We start from the raw sequence: 13,873 nt of genomic DNA, 5'->3' as shown, positions 1-13,873 counted from the left end.
GGGAAAAACGACAAATAACATACAAGGGAACTCCCACAAGGTTAACAGCTGATTTCTCAGCAGAAACTCTACAAGCCAGAAGGGAGTGGCATGATATACTTAAAATGATGAAAGGGAAGAACATACAACCAAGATTACTCTACCTGGCAAGGATCTCATTCAGACTCGATGGAGAAATCAAAAGCTTTACAGACAAGCAAAAGCTAAAAGAATTCAGCACCACCAAACCAGCTCTGCAACAAATGCTAAAGGAACTTCTCTAAGTGGGAAACACAAGAGAAGAAAAGGACCTACAAAAACAAACCCAAAACAATTAAGAAAATGGTCATAGGAACATACATATCGATAATTACCTTAAACATGAATGGATTAAATGCTCCAGCCAAAAGACACAGGCTTGCTGAATGGATACAAAAACAAGACCCATATATACGCTATCTACAAGAGACCCACTTCAGACCTAGGCACACATACAGACTAAAGGGGGGGATGGAAAAAGATATTCCATGCAAAGGGAAATCAAAAGAAAGCTGGAGGGCTTCCCTGGTGGCGCAGTGGTTGGGAGTCCGCCTGCCAATGCAGGGGACACAGGTTCATGCCCCAGTCTGGGAGGATCCCATATGCCGCGGAGCGGCTGGGCGCGTGGGCCATGGCCGCTGGGCCTGCGTGTCCGGAACCTGTGCTCCGCAGGGGGAGAGGCCACAGCAGTGAGAGGCCCGCGTACCGCCAAAAAAAAAAAAAAAAAAGAAAGCTGGAGTAGCAATACTCATCTCAGATAAAATACTTTAAAATAAAGAATGTTACAAGAGACAAGAAAGGACACTACATAATGATCAAGGGATCAATCCAAGAAGAAGATATAACAATTATAAATATATATGCACCCAACATAGGAGCACCTCAATACATAAGACAACTGCTAACAGCTATAAAAGAGGAAATCAACATTAACACAATAATAGTGGGGGACTTGAACACCTCACTTACACCAATGGACAGATCATCCAAACAGAAAATAAATAAGGAAACAGAAGCTTTAAATGACACAACAGACCAGATAGATTTAATTGATATTTATAAGACATTCCATCCAAAAACAGATTACACTTTCTTCTCGAGTGCGCACGGAACATTCTCCAGGATAGGTCACATCTTGGGTCACAAATCAAGCCTCAGTAAATTTAAGAAAACTGAAATCACATCAAGCATCTTTTCTGACCACAACGCTGAGATTAGAAATGAATTACAGGGAAAAAAACATAAAAAACACAAACACATGGAGGTTAAACAATACGTTACTAAATAACCAAGAGATCACTGAAGAAATCAAAGAGGAAATCAAAAAATATCTAGAGACAAATGACAATGAAAACACGATGATCCAAAACCTATGGGATGCAGCACAGGCAGTTCTAAGAGGGAAGTTTATAGCTATACAAGCCTACCTCAAGAAACAAGAAATATGTCATATAAACAATCTAACCTTACACCTAAAGGAACTAGAGAAAGAAGAACAAACAAAACCCAAAGTTAGCAGAAGGAAAGAAATCATAAAGATCAGAGCAGAAATAAATGAAATAGAAACAAAGAAAACAATAGCAAAGATCAACAAAACTAAAAGTTGGTTCTTTGAGAAGATAAACAAAATTGATAAACCATTAGCCAGACTCATCAAGAGGGAGAGGACTCAAATCAATAAAATTAGAAACAAAAAAGGAGAAGTTACAACAGACACTGCATAAATACAAAGCATCCTAAGAGACTACTACAAACAACTCTATGCCAATAAAATGGACAACCTGGAAGAAACGGACAAATTCTTAGAAAGGTATAACCTTGCAAGACTGAACCAGGAAGAAAGAGAAAATATGAACAGACCAATCACAAGTAATGAAATTGAAACTGTGATTAAAAAACTTCCAACAAACAAAAATCCAGGACTAGATGGCTTCATAGATGAATTCTATCAAACATTTAGAGAAGAGCTAACCTAACACCCATCCTTCTCAAACTCTTCCAAAAAATTGCAGAGGAAGGAACACTCCCAAATTCATTCTATGAGGCCACCATCACCCTGATACCAAAACCAGACAAAGATACTACAAAAAAAAAAAATTACAGACCAATACCACTGCTAAATATACATGCACAAATCCTCAACAAAATACTAGCAAACAGAATCCAACAACACATTAAAAGGATCATACACCACGATCAAGTGGGATTTATCCCAGGGATGCAAGTATTCTTCAAAATACGCAATCAATCAATGTGATACACCATATTAACAAATTGAAGAAAAAAAACCACACGATCATCTCAATAGATGCAGAAAAAGCTTTTGACAAAATTCAACACCCATTTATGATAAAAACTCTCCAGAAACTGGGCACAGAGGGAAACTAACTCAACATAATAAAGGCCATATACGACAAACCCACAGCAAACATCATTCTGAATGGTGAAATACTGAAAGCATTTCCTCTAAGATCAGGAACGAGACAAGGATGTCCACTCTCACCACTATTACTCAACACAGTTTTGGAAGTCCTAGCCACGGAAATCAGAGAAGAAAAAGAAATACAAATTGGAAAAGAAGTAAAACTGTCACTGTTTGCAGATGACATGATACTATACATAGAGAATCCTAAAAATGCCACCAGAAAACTACTAGAGCTAATCAATGAATTTGGTAAAGTTGCAGGATACAAAATTAGGTAAAGATGCAGGATACAAAATTAATGCACAGAAATCTTTGCATTCCTATACACTAATGATGAAAAATCTGAAAGAGAAATTAAGGAAACACTCCCATTTACCATTGCAACAAAAAGAATAAAATACCTAGGAATAAACCTACCTAGGGAGACAAAAGACATGTATGCAGAAAACTATAAGACACTGATGAAAGAAGTTAAAGATGATAACAACAGATGGAGAGATATACCATGTTCTTGGATTGGAAGAATCAATGTTGTGAAAATGACTATACTACCCAAAGCAATCTACAGATACAATGCAATCCCTATCAAATTACCAATGGCGGGCTTCCCTGGTGGCGTAGTGGTTGAGAGTCCGCCTGCTGATGCAGGGGACAGGGGTTCATGCCCCAGTCTCGGAGGATCCCACGTGCCGCGGAGCGGCTGGGCCCATGAGCCATGGCCACTGAGCCTGTGCATCCGGAGCCTGTGCTCTGCAATGGGAGAGGCCACAACAGTGAGAGGCCCGCGTACCACAAAAAAAAAAAAAAAAAAAAAATTACCAATGGCATTTTTTTACGGAATTGGAACAAATCATCTTAAACTTGTATGGAGACACAAAAAACCCTGAATAGCCAAAGCAGACTTGAGGGAAAAAAACGGAGCTGAAGGAATCAGACTCCCTAACTTCAGACTATACTACAAAGCTACAGTAATCAAGACAATACGGTACTGGCACAAAAACAGAAACACAGATCAATGGAACAAGACAGAAAGCCCAGAGATAAACCCACACACCTATGGTCAACTAATCTATAACAAAGGAGGCAAAGATATATAATGGAGAAAAGAGAGTCTCTTCAATAAGTGGTGCTGGGAAAACTGGACAGCTACATGTAAAAGAATGAAATTAGAACATTCCCTAACACCATACACAAAAATAAACTCAAAATGGATTCCAGACCTATATGTAAGACCGGACACTATAAAACTCTTAGAGGAAAACATAGGAAGAACACTCTTTGAGATAAATCACAGCAAGATCTTTTTTGATCCACCTCCTAGAGTAATGGAAATAAAAACAAAAATAAACAAATGGGGCCTAATGAAACTTCAAAGCTTTTGCACAGCAAAGGAAACCATAAACAAGACCAAAAGACAACCCTCAGAAAATATTTGCAAACAAATCAACGGACAAAGGATTAATCTCCAAAATATATAAACAGCTCATGCAGCTCAATATTAAATAAACAAACCCAATCCATAAATGGGCAGAAGACCTAAATAGACATTTCTCCAAAGAAGACATACAGATGGCCAAGACGCACATGAAAAGCTGCTCAACATCACTAATTATTAGAGAAATGCAAATCAAAACTACAATGAGGTATCATCTCACACCAGTTAGAATGGGCATCATCAGAAAATCTACAAACAACAAATGCTGGAGAGGGCATGGAGAAAAGGGAACCCTCTTGCACTGTTGGTGGGAATGTAAATTGATAGAGCCACTATGGAGAACAGCATGGAGGTTCCTTAAAAAACTAAAAATAGAACTACCATACAACCCAGCAATCCCCCTACTGGGCATATACTCTGAGAAAACCATAATTCAAAGAGACACATGCATCCCAATGTTCACTGCAGCACTATTTACAATAGCCAGGTCATGGAAGCAACCTAAATGCTCATCGACAGACGAATGGATAAAGAAGTTGTGGTACATATATACAATGGAATATTACTCAGCCATAAAAAGGAACAAAATTGAGTCATTTGTTGAGACGTGGATGGATCTAGAGACTGTCATACAGAGCGAAGTAAGTCAGAAAGAGAAAAACAAATATCGTATATTAACGCATGTATGTGGAACCTAGAAAAATGATACAGATGAACCGGTCTGCAGGGCAGAAGTTGAGATACAGATGTAGAGAACAAACGTATGGACACCAAGGGGGGAAAACCGCGGTGGGGTGGGGATAATGGTGTGATGAACTGGGCGATTGGGACTGACATGTATACACGGATGTGTATAAAATTGATGACTAATAAGAACCTGCAGTATAAAAAAACAAACAAACAAAAAAAACAACTAATACTAAACTTTCTTTGGGTTATTTGTATGGAAGTATGTTAATATAAATGTTTCAGACATTACATGAAATTTCTAAAAATCTTATATGTTCTGGTATAATGTTATAAGTCATAATTCTAGTTATTACTTTAAAATGTATATCTCAGAAATAACTAAAAAAAAAAGAAAGAAAAGAAAGAGCTCTTAAGCTGCACCAATTTTAAGTAACTTAAGACATTAAAAAAAAAAAAAGTCCTAGGAAGCAGAAAAGCACAGAGAAGCAACCAGCCTCTTCTCCATAGGCATCTAGCTTTTTACCAAAGGAGAGGTTCCATTGCTCCCTCAGTCAAGAGTTGCAGAAGCTCCACCCCAACCCCCCTTTCTGAGATCTCCCTTTGCAGTGTCCTAATCCACGGGGCCCCTCTCCAGTATGTATGGAGACATCCAAACTTTTATAAACCTAGTGAAGCCCATTTCCTTTCCTTTTCAAGCCCTTTCATCATTGTGACTGTCTGAAATTCTGCCAAGTACAGAAATTAGTGTCTGACTCTAAAAAAAAAAGTGATAGAAAATATTAATTACTCTCCCTGTTTTCTTCTACCCATAGAGGTCAACCACATAAAGTCTTAAAAGTAGGCTCCTTGTGCAAAGGCACCTGCCCAAGGGGGCAAACAGGTGTCAAAATGCAGCCCATGACCACTTTTTAAGCCATGAGCCCTGGCCCAGGCTAAGTCAGCCCAGAGAAAGAAGGTCTTTTTCTACTTTCTCTCCCAAAGATGACACTGTGGAAGACGTAATCAAGGATGTGACCACCGGTTAACCTGTGAGCTGGACCTGGGCAATCAGAGGCCCCTCACTCTCTCTTCTTCTCTCCTTGGGATGTACATTCTGCCCCATGTTCCCACAGTGGGAGCTGTTTCAAGGACACAGCCTTGAGAGCATATGGTGTTGTTGAGAGCGTATGGTGTTGTTGAGACCATGTGGACTGAATATGGAACTGAACCCAGTGAAAGCTTCTACATATACTTTAAGATTTGGCGAGCGGGTGCGGAGATCTACTCAACTCACAGCCACCCAAGACAAGCCTTGTAAGAAAGTTCCCTTGCTTATTAAAACTGCCACCTACCAATCTGGAGTGCTCTGACTCTTTCTTGAGCCTCTCCCTGCCTTCCCTGTATGGGGCCAGCTTGCGAATAAGAGACACCTTTACTAACCTGCACAAATTCGTTACCAGAGTGCTAACTGCAAGCAGCAGCCCTACCGTCAATAACAGTATATGACACATGCCACATACATACCTCAGTCAAGCACAAAGGCACTACAGTAGGTTCTCAATTAATGTTTGTTGCATGACCTGTTGAATGAACAGGGCTTTATAAGCCCGTGGTGGATTCAGGAATCTACAGAAAAACAGTTACAGTGAATCTTCATATCCATAGAATCATAAGGACTTTACAGGTCACTGAATTCAAGGCATTCCCTCCTGATACAGGGTTTTTCTACAATATCCTGCTCAAGTGGTCTCTCAATCTCTGAACCCCTCCAATGCTTTGCTATTTAGAGGCAGCACTCCACGTGGTTTGGCTCACATGATGTATGTGCCAACACCCTATTTAGTGCAAAGTACAAGTTCATTATACTGGGTTGGAATCTCCCTCGCTGTTAACTGTTATCCACTGTTCCAATTCTCCCCTTCAGAGCAAATCGCAGTAAGTATAATCTGTCGTCCACAGAGGAATACTTCTTGCATTTGCAGGCAGCTGCAGTGTTTCTAAGTTAAACGTATCCAGTTTTGACAACTGTTCCTCACATGCCAATTTCAATATTTCCATTTTGACCACCCTGTTTTGGACATATACACTTGTCAATAGCCCTCATAAAATATGGCACCCAATATATACAGTGGAATATTACTCAGTCATAAAAAGAAACGAAACTGAGTTATTTGTAGTGAGGTATATGGATCTAGAGTCTGTGATACAGAGTGAAGTAAGTCAGAAGGAGAAAAACAAATACCATATGCTAACACATATATATGGAATCTAAAAAAAAAAAAAAGGTTCTGAAGAACCTAAGGACTGGACAGGAATAGAGACGCAGACGTAGAGAATGGACTTGAGAACACGGGGAGGGAGATGGGTAAGCTGGGACGAAGTGAGAGAGTGGCATGGACATGTATACACTACCAAATGTAAAATAGATAGCTAGTGGGAAGCAGCCCATAGCACAGGGAGATCAGCTCAGTGCTTTGTGACCACCTAGAGGGGTGGGATAGGGAGGGTGGGAGGGAGATTCAAGAGGGAGGAGATATGGGGATATATGCATATATATAGCTGATTCACTTTGTTATAAAGCAGAAACTAACACACCATTGTAAAACAATTATACTCCAATAAAGATATTAAAAAAAAAAAAAGCACCCAAACTGAAAATAAGTATTTTAATCCTTCAGGTGTCAGCTTCTGAAAACAACAGTTTAGATACACACAGAAGAGAACAGGATTATTACCTACCTTGATGAATACACAACACTTCTAATGCTACAACCAAAACTGGAATAGCTTTTTTAAGCTGTTATATTCCACTACTGGCTTCAAACTTATGATCAAGTAAAACTATCTTTTTCAAAGAGTGTGAAAGTACCCTCATCCAGAGGATAGATGGATATAGATATATGTGATTTACCAAAACTTTAACCTTACATAATAGCTATTTTATTATTCTTTTTATGCCAGACCTATCTTGTACTTTACAGACCACTTTTTTCCTCTAAACATAAAGAAAAGACCTAAAGTTTATCTCTTGCATTCAAGTCCCTCATTTCAGCCTATCAAGATACTTCTAAGTATTTATTCTATCAGCCTGCCTATTATAAAACAGAGAGCATCAACCCTAAGTACACAAATGACATGTTAAATGAATCACTGCCAAATCTGTTTCATTTTTAATCTACCAGCAAAACTGCCAAATTTTATCACTCTTATAAAGCCAACCTGCTCAGTGACTAGACTAAATGTGGCATTTTCTAGCATCACTTTGCAAAGAATTATGCATGTTACTCAAAATGACCAACCTAGGTATCTATTTTCTGAAAACACACTTTACCTGGTTGATGAACAACTTTTCCAGTTGTATGTTCTTCTTCCTCCTCCTCTTCCAGAATGAAGCCTCCTCTTGTGTCAATTATCTTCGGGGCTGCTTTTACATTAGCCATGCCTACAAAAAGTAAGAGTGGTCAACAAATGAACTAGGTAAGCCCTTATGTTCCCTTGTGCATAAACAGGAACTTTTAAAAATTTAATATATATCAAACAAGACAAGGATGTCCACTATACCACTCCTATTCAACATTATAATGAAGGTCCCAGCCACTGTACTACGGCAAGAAAACAAGACAGGCATAAAGGCTGGAAAGAAAACAGTATTCACAGATGATGTGATTATGTATACAGAATATCCAAAAGAATCTACAATTAGAATTAAGAAATAATACCTAGGAACAGGTGTGTAAAACCTCTACACTGAAAACACTACTAAGAGAAATCTAAGTCAATTCTCCCCAGATTTACCTAAAGATTCAATGTGATTCCATTCAAAACCCCAGCAGTGGCGGGGGTGGGGGGGGGTGGGAACGCACGTGCGTGTGTGTGTGTGTGTGTGTGTGTGTGTGTGCGTGCGCGCGCGCATGTGTGCGGAGGCACACTCAGGAGGGGGAGTAGCAATGGGAGCTGACAAGCTGATCTAACATTTATATGTAAATACAAAGAACACACAATAGCCAAGATAATCCTGAACAAAACTGGAGGATTTACACTACCAGATTTAAAGATTTACTACAAAGCTTCAGTAATTATGACAGTATAGTACTAAAACAAAGGGGCCAATGTATTGATAGTAGAAGACAGAGTCCTGAAATAGACCTACACATATTTGGTCACTTAACTTACAGCAAAGGCTCCAAGACAATTCAGTGAGAAAAAGATAATATTTTCAATAAATGATGCTAGGATTTATGACAAAGGTACTACAAAACAGTGAGGAAAAGATGGTTATTTCAATAAATGAACTCTGACTCTACCTCATACAATATACACAAAACAATTTTTAAATGGATCATAGTCTTGAATGTAAAGGGTAAAAGGTAAAACAATAAAGCTTCTACAAGAGAACATTGGAGAATAACTCAATGAACTTGAGGTATCCAAAAACTTCTTCAACATGACACAAACGTATTAACCGTAAGAGAAAAACTGCAAATTGAACTTGATTAAAACTAAGAACCTGGGCTTCCCTGGTGGCGCAGTGGTTGAGAGTCCGCCTGCCGATGCAGGAGACAAGGGTTCGTGCCCCGGTCCGGGAAGATCCCACATGCCGTGGGGCGGCTGGGCCCGTGAGCCATGGCTGCTGAGCCTGCGCATCCAGAGCCTGTGCTCCGCAACGGGAGAGGCCACAACAGTGGGAGGCCCGCGTACCGCAAAAAAAAAAAAAAAAACAAACTAAGAACCTCTATTCATCAAAAGACACCATTATGAGAGTAAAAAGACAAGATACAAATCGGGAGAAGCTATTTGCAATATGTATATCTGACAAAAGACTTATCCAGAATACGTAATGAAATCCTATAAACCAGTGAAAGACAAATAGCCCAACTTAAAAAAAGGGAAAAGACCTGAAGAGAAACTTCACAAGTGAAGATATGCAAACAGCTAGTAACCACATGAAAAAGGTCTCATCATCATAAGTAATTAGGAAAATACAAATTAAAACCATACTGAAATATCACCATTCCCACCAGAATACTCAAAATGAAGAAGACTGACAATACCAGGTGATGAGGGTGTGGAGCACCTGGGACTATCACTCACGGCTGGTAAGATTTTAAATTCATATAATCATTGTTCGGCAATGCCTGCTAAAGTTAAAATATACATCTCCCCTATAACCCAGAATTCCATCTCTAGGCATGTACACAACAGAAATGAGTGCATATGTCTACCATAAGACATATCAAAAATGCTCACAAATGTTTTCCTCATAACAGCCCCAAACTGGAAACAACCCAAATTTCCATCGAAAGAAAATGGAAAAACTACGGTATAACAACCTAAAAGAGTACTACAGAACATATAAATGAACAAACTACCAACACATGCAACAACACGGATGAATCTCTCAGGTATTATGTTGAGCAAAAGAAGCCAGTTACTGTATGATTCCATTTATATGATGTTCAAAAACAGACAGTACTAATCAAATGGTCGGAATGATAGTTACTTCTGAGGGTGAATGGTTGACTAAGAACTGCCATTAGGGAAACTTCTAAGGTTCTGGAAGTGTCTGTACAGTATATTGATTGCTGTGGTATTGACATGAGTATTCACATAGGTAAAATTCAGATGAGTGCATTTTACATTAATGTATCAATGTTATAACTAATTTTTAAAGACAAATTTAGTAGGTATTATCTTGCTTAAGTCTAAACTCCCCTTCTCTGGCCTCAATTTATTAAATAAAGGAATTAGAGTATAAGCCTGTTTATACAGTTAACAGCAGTTCTCATATTCTACTACATTGTCTGTCCATCTCTCTACACCCCTTCATTAGACTGAGTGCTTTTATCTCCGTAATTCTGAAAAATAGTTAAGCATTCCACGAATATTTACTGACTGGATAGAAATCAATGAATGTATCAGAATATGCTTTTGATTTCATGAATAGTGTAGCAAATGATTAGAATAATCATTCATGAGTGCAGTAAGAATTAAGAAGGGAAGCTGGAGTAATCAAGACCATAATCTGAGCAGGATCCTGAACAATGGTAAATCATGCCAAAAACAAAGCCCAATTTCTCTCTACTGCTATGCCTTGTTTGTTCCCCAGGCCCTTAGCACTACTCTTAGCAACACATTCTACGCAAGTTCTTCTCAGTTTTTTCATGGCATGTCATAGCACACACAGAAAATGAAAACTGTACAGTACACTGAAATAAAAGTACTACAAAGATTAAAAATCTCAGCACCTACCCAACTCTTGAAGCACAGCAGGTTGTATACAATGCTGTAACACAGTTCAGTTCTTTGGCAAATACCTAAGAAATCTAACAAAATATTCATGCTACCTTGCTTTCCATTATCAGACATTTAGTTTAATACCACTTTATGCTCTATTTCGCACCCGTGTTCCATGGTCTTTTAGTACAGATCTAGAAACCTTTATGGAATAATGAATATGAATTAATCAGTGCAGATGGACAACTTTTTGTCCTGACCCTAGAATGCTTCAAGTTGGGAAAGGAATAAAAGAAAACCACTATAAAGCAGAAAGGATGAGACCAGAACCATTAAAACTGGTTGCAATTTGCAGATTCAGTGTCAGTATGAATATCAAGACACGCAGCTCGCTCTTTTCACTCTTCCTTACTTCTGGCTGATGAAAAAGGGTAGTGCATGACACAGCTCTGACCGTGCTCAACTGCTCACACAGTATGGATATAGGCTTAGGAACACCTGTGCTTCACATTATAGAGGTGGTCCTGAAGAACCACGTGTCAACCAAACTGTATTTCGCTGAGGAAAATTATTAGTTGACCCCACTGGAGAATTACATGATAGACACATACATGATAGGCAAAGAGACAAATAAGCCGCCAAGGGCTGCCCTAAGAAAAGGGAAAGGTGAAATCCAAACAAGAATAACAGCCTTTCTTCCTATGGGTGAGAGAGATGCCTAGTATAGCAGAGGCAGCTGGAGAGCAGGGAGAGGCCCCGAACCCAGGGTCAGATGACCCGAGTTCTAGTCCTGATTAGCCTTTGCACTTACTGGGATGCACCTGAGCTAACCCCCTTTCCTTTTCTGATCCTGTTACCACCTCAGTAAAACAAGGATACCAAACCCTGTCCTAATTATTTTCTCACAGGTTAGCTGTGAGAATCAAATCAGCCAATTTGAAAAACGTGAAGCACAACAGGTGCCACTCTGTTAGCCCCACGAAGGCAGCAGCTAACGTCTGTTTGCTCCCAGCACGGAGCAAGCACTGTGCCGGTTACGGAATATGCACTCAATCACCCTGTGTTAAATGGATGACTGAGGGAAGCTGGTGCAGGACCACTAGTTAAATGTGTTACAAGGTCTAAAAACTTTACACAAAAACCACCCCTGGGACCGGTGGAAGCTGCAGAAAGAGAGCGGAAAGGGAGAGCTGAGGCACTGGCTGGCATTTCCTGACGGCGAGGGCGGCTGCATTCCCAAGCTAAGGACCGCCCAGGAGCAGAGAGGAAAGGCCAGGGCTGGGAGTCAGGAGTCGCCCTGTGGTCTCGGACAGCCCACTGTGACAAGGCCCGCTGAGCGGATCCCACCCCCACCCCCCCGCACCTGGGACTGCGGGAGGGTCTGCGCGGAAACGCTAAGGGAGTGCACGCCACACCCAAGACGCTGCCCCCGGTCCGCAAGGAAAGAGAAGGGGCAAACGCCGCCCGGGCCCAAACCTCCGGTAGCCGCAGCCGCCGTCGCTGGGTAAGGCCGGGCCGCCAGCCGGGCCTGGCGCAGCATCAGCGCCCGCTGCCGCTTCCGCTCGATGCTCGCCCGCACCGCGGCAGACAGCTCCGCCGGCTGTTCTGAAACCGCCGGCTCAGACGAATCTCCCCCGGCGGCCGCCATCTCCGTGCTCCCCCAGGGACTGTAGCTCTAGCCCCGCGCACGCGCATTGGCTACCCGAAGCGTGCCCAAGCCCCGCCGGCGCCGGCACCGCCTCCGCGCCTGCTCCACGGCTCAGCCTCCGACAAGGAGAGCGCCTGCGCAATTTGAGAAGCACGTGGGAAAGGGAGGGGCGGCGGGCGAAGTCTGCGCACGCGTCGCCGCGGGGAATATTGGCCGGCTTGTAACCCAGGGGGAGGGCCTTGGCAGAGATCGGTGATGGTCATCTTTAAAATAATAGTTTCGCTTGGTGGTTCAGAATATGGACTTTGGAGTCAGACTTGGGTTAAATCCTATCTCTAACACTTGCCATCTGCCTGACTTCAGCAAGTTATTTAACCTGAGTTCAGTTTCTTCAGTAGTAAAATGAGGATAATTACGGAACCACTTCCATGGTTGTTGGGAAGATTGGATGTAGCCTTTCAGCACAATGCCTGGCACATAAAAAGCTTTCAGAAATGATGGCAGGACTTCCCTTGCAGTCCAGAGGTTAAGACTCGGTGCTTCCAATGCAGGGGGCGCAAGTTCCAAACCTGGTTGGGGAACTAAGATCCCGCATGCCAGCAGCACAGCCAAAAAATGTAAAATGAAATAATAAAATGGCAGCTAGTAGTAATAGTAGTGCCAATCAAGAGAGATCAATAGATGATTGGTCTGACTACTTACAACACCTGGCCTAGATTCGAAATGAGAGCGCCTGGGTTTAAACTCTCACTTGCTGTGACATCAGGCAAATGCAGCACCAGGTTCCAAAGGCTGGTATGCTTGAGCTCGGCTGTCTTCTTTTCCTTGGAATATTTCTTCATTGTGGATGAGCTGCCACCAGGTAGACAGTGGGTTTGGATTTGGGCCAAATCCTGACTTCCTAAACATGTGGCAAATGAAGCAAAAGAAACACTGCATGATTTTCTAAAAATGTATGTTTTTTCTTTTTTTTTTTAACTCTTCTGTTTTTTCTTTATTACAAATAAAACCTAACTGAAGCCAGAAAACATTAAGTTCTAATTACTACATATACCATTTGGGACTAGTTTTTAGAGCAAGCTGGCACAGTGAGGTTTCCCACTAATATTCAATGATAAAAGTTTGAGAAGCACAAACTAGTGGTTCTAATCTATCAAATATATGTATATTTAAACTGGAGGACCTTATATAAAGCAGAGAAATGCTGAGCTCTTCTGGTTGAACTGGAGACAGAGACCTCAAGCCATCCCTACTCCCTTTCTCCTCAGATTCTTCTTGCTCCCCATCCATTGATCTTGTCCAGGTGATAAAATCTCAAATTCTATATGACACCTAAAGCACGAGCAAGAAAAGAAAAAATTAGAGAAATTTAACTTCATCAAAATTGAAAACTTTTGTTCATCAAAGGACACTATCAAGAAAATGAAAAGACAACTCACAGGAT

The 13,873-nt window shown here is 40.9% G+C and overlaps 1 protein-coding gene across 1 annotated transcript in view; it reads right to left on the bottom strand.

Moving 5' to 3' along the window:
* The window catches only part of XPA (XPA, DNA damage recognition and repair factor), a 35,686-nt gene extending 23,249 nt beyond the window's left edge, over positions 1–12,437 (bottom strand). The window contains exons 1-2 of the mRNA XM_082842529.1: positions 12,258–12,437; positions 7,879–7,989 (exon numbers count right to left, since the gene is read on the bottom strand). Coding sequence (XP_082698655.1) covers positions 7,879–7,989; positions 12,258–12,429 — 283 coding nt within the window. The 5' untranslated portion in view covers positions 12,430–12,437. The remainder of the gene's footprint in view (positions 1–7,878; positions 7,990–12,257) is intronic.
* Positions 12,438–13,873: the final 1,436 nt, after the last annotated feature.

This window comes from Leucopleurus acutus (assembly GCF_964270905.1).
Source record: "Leucopleurus acutus genome assembly, chromosome: 7".
In the NCBI taxonomy this organism is placed as follows: Eukaryota; Metazoa; Chordata; class Mammalia; order Artiodactyla; family Delphinidae; genus Leucopleurus; species Leucopleurus acutus.
The sequence above is the reverse complement of the archived record's forward strand: the minus strand, read 5'-3'. Positions and strand labels throughout refer to the sequence as shown.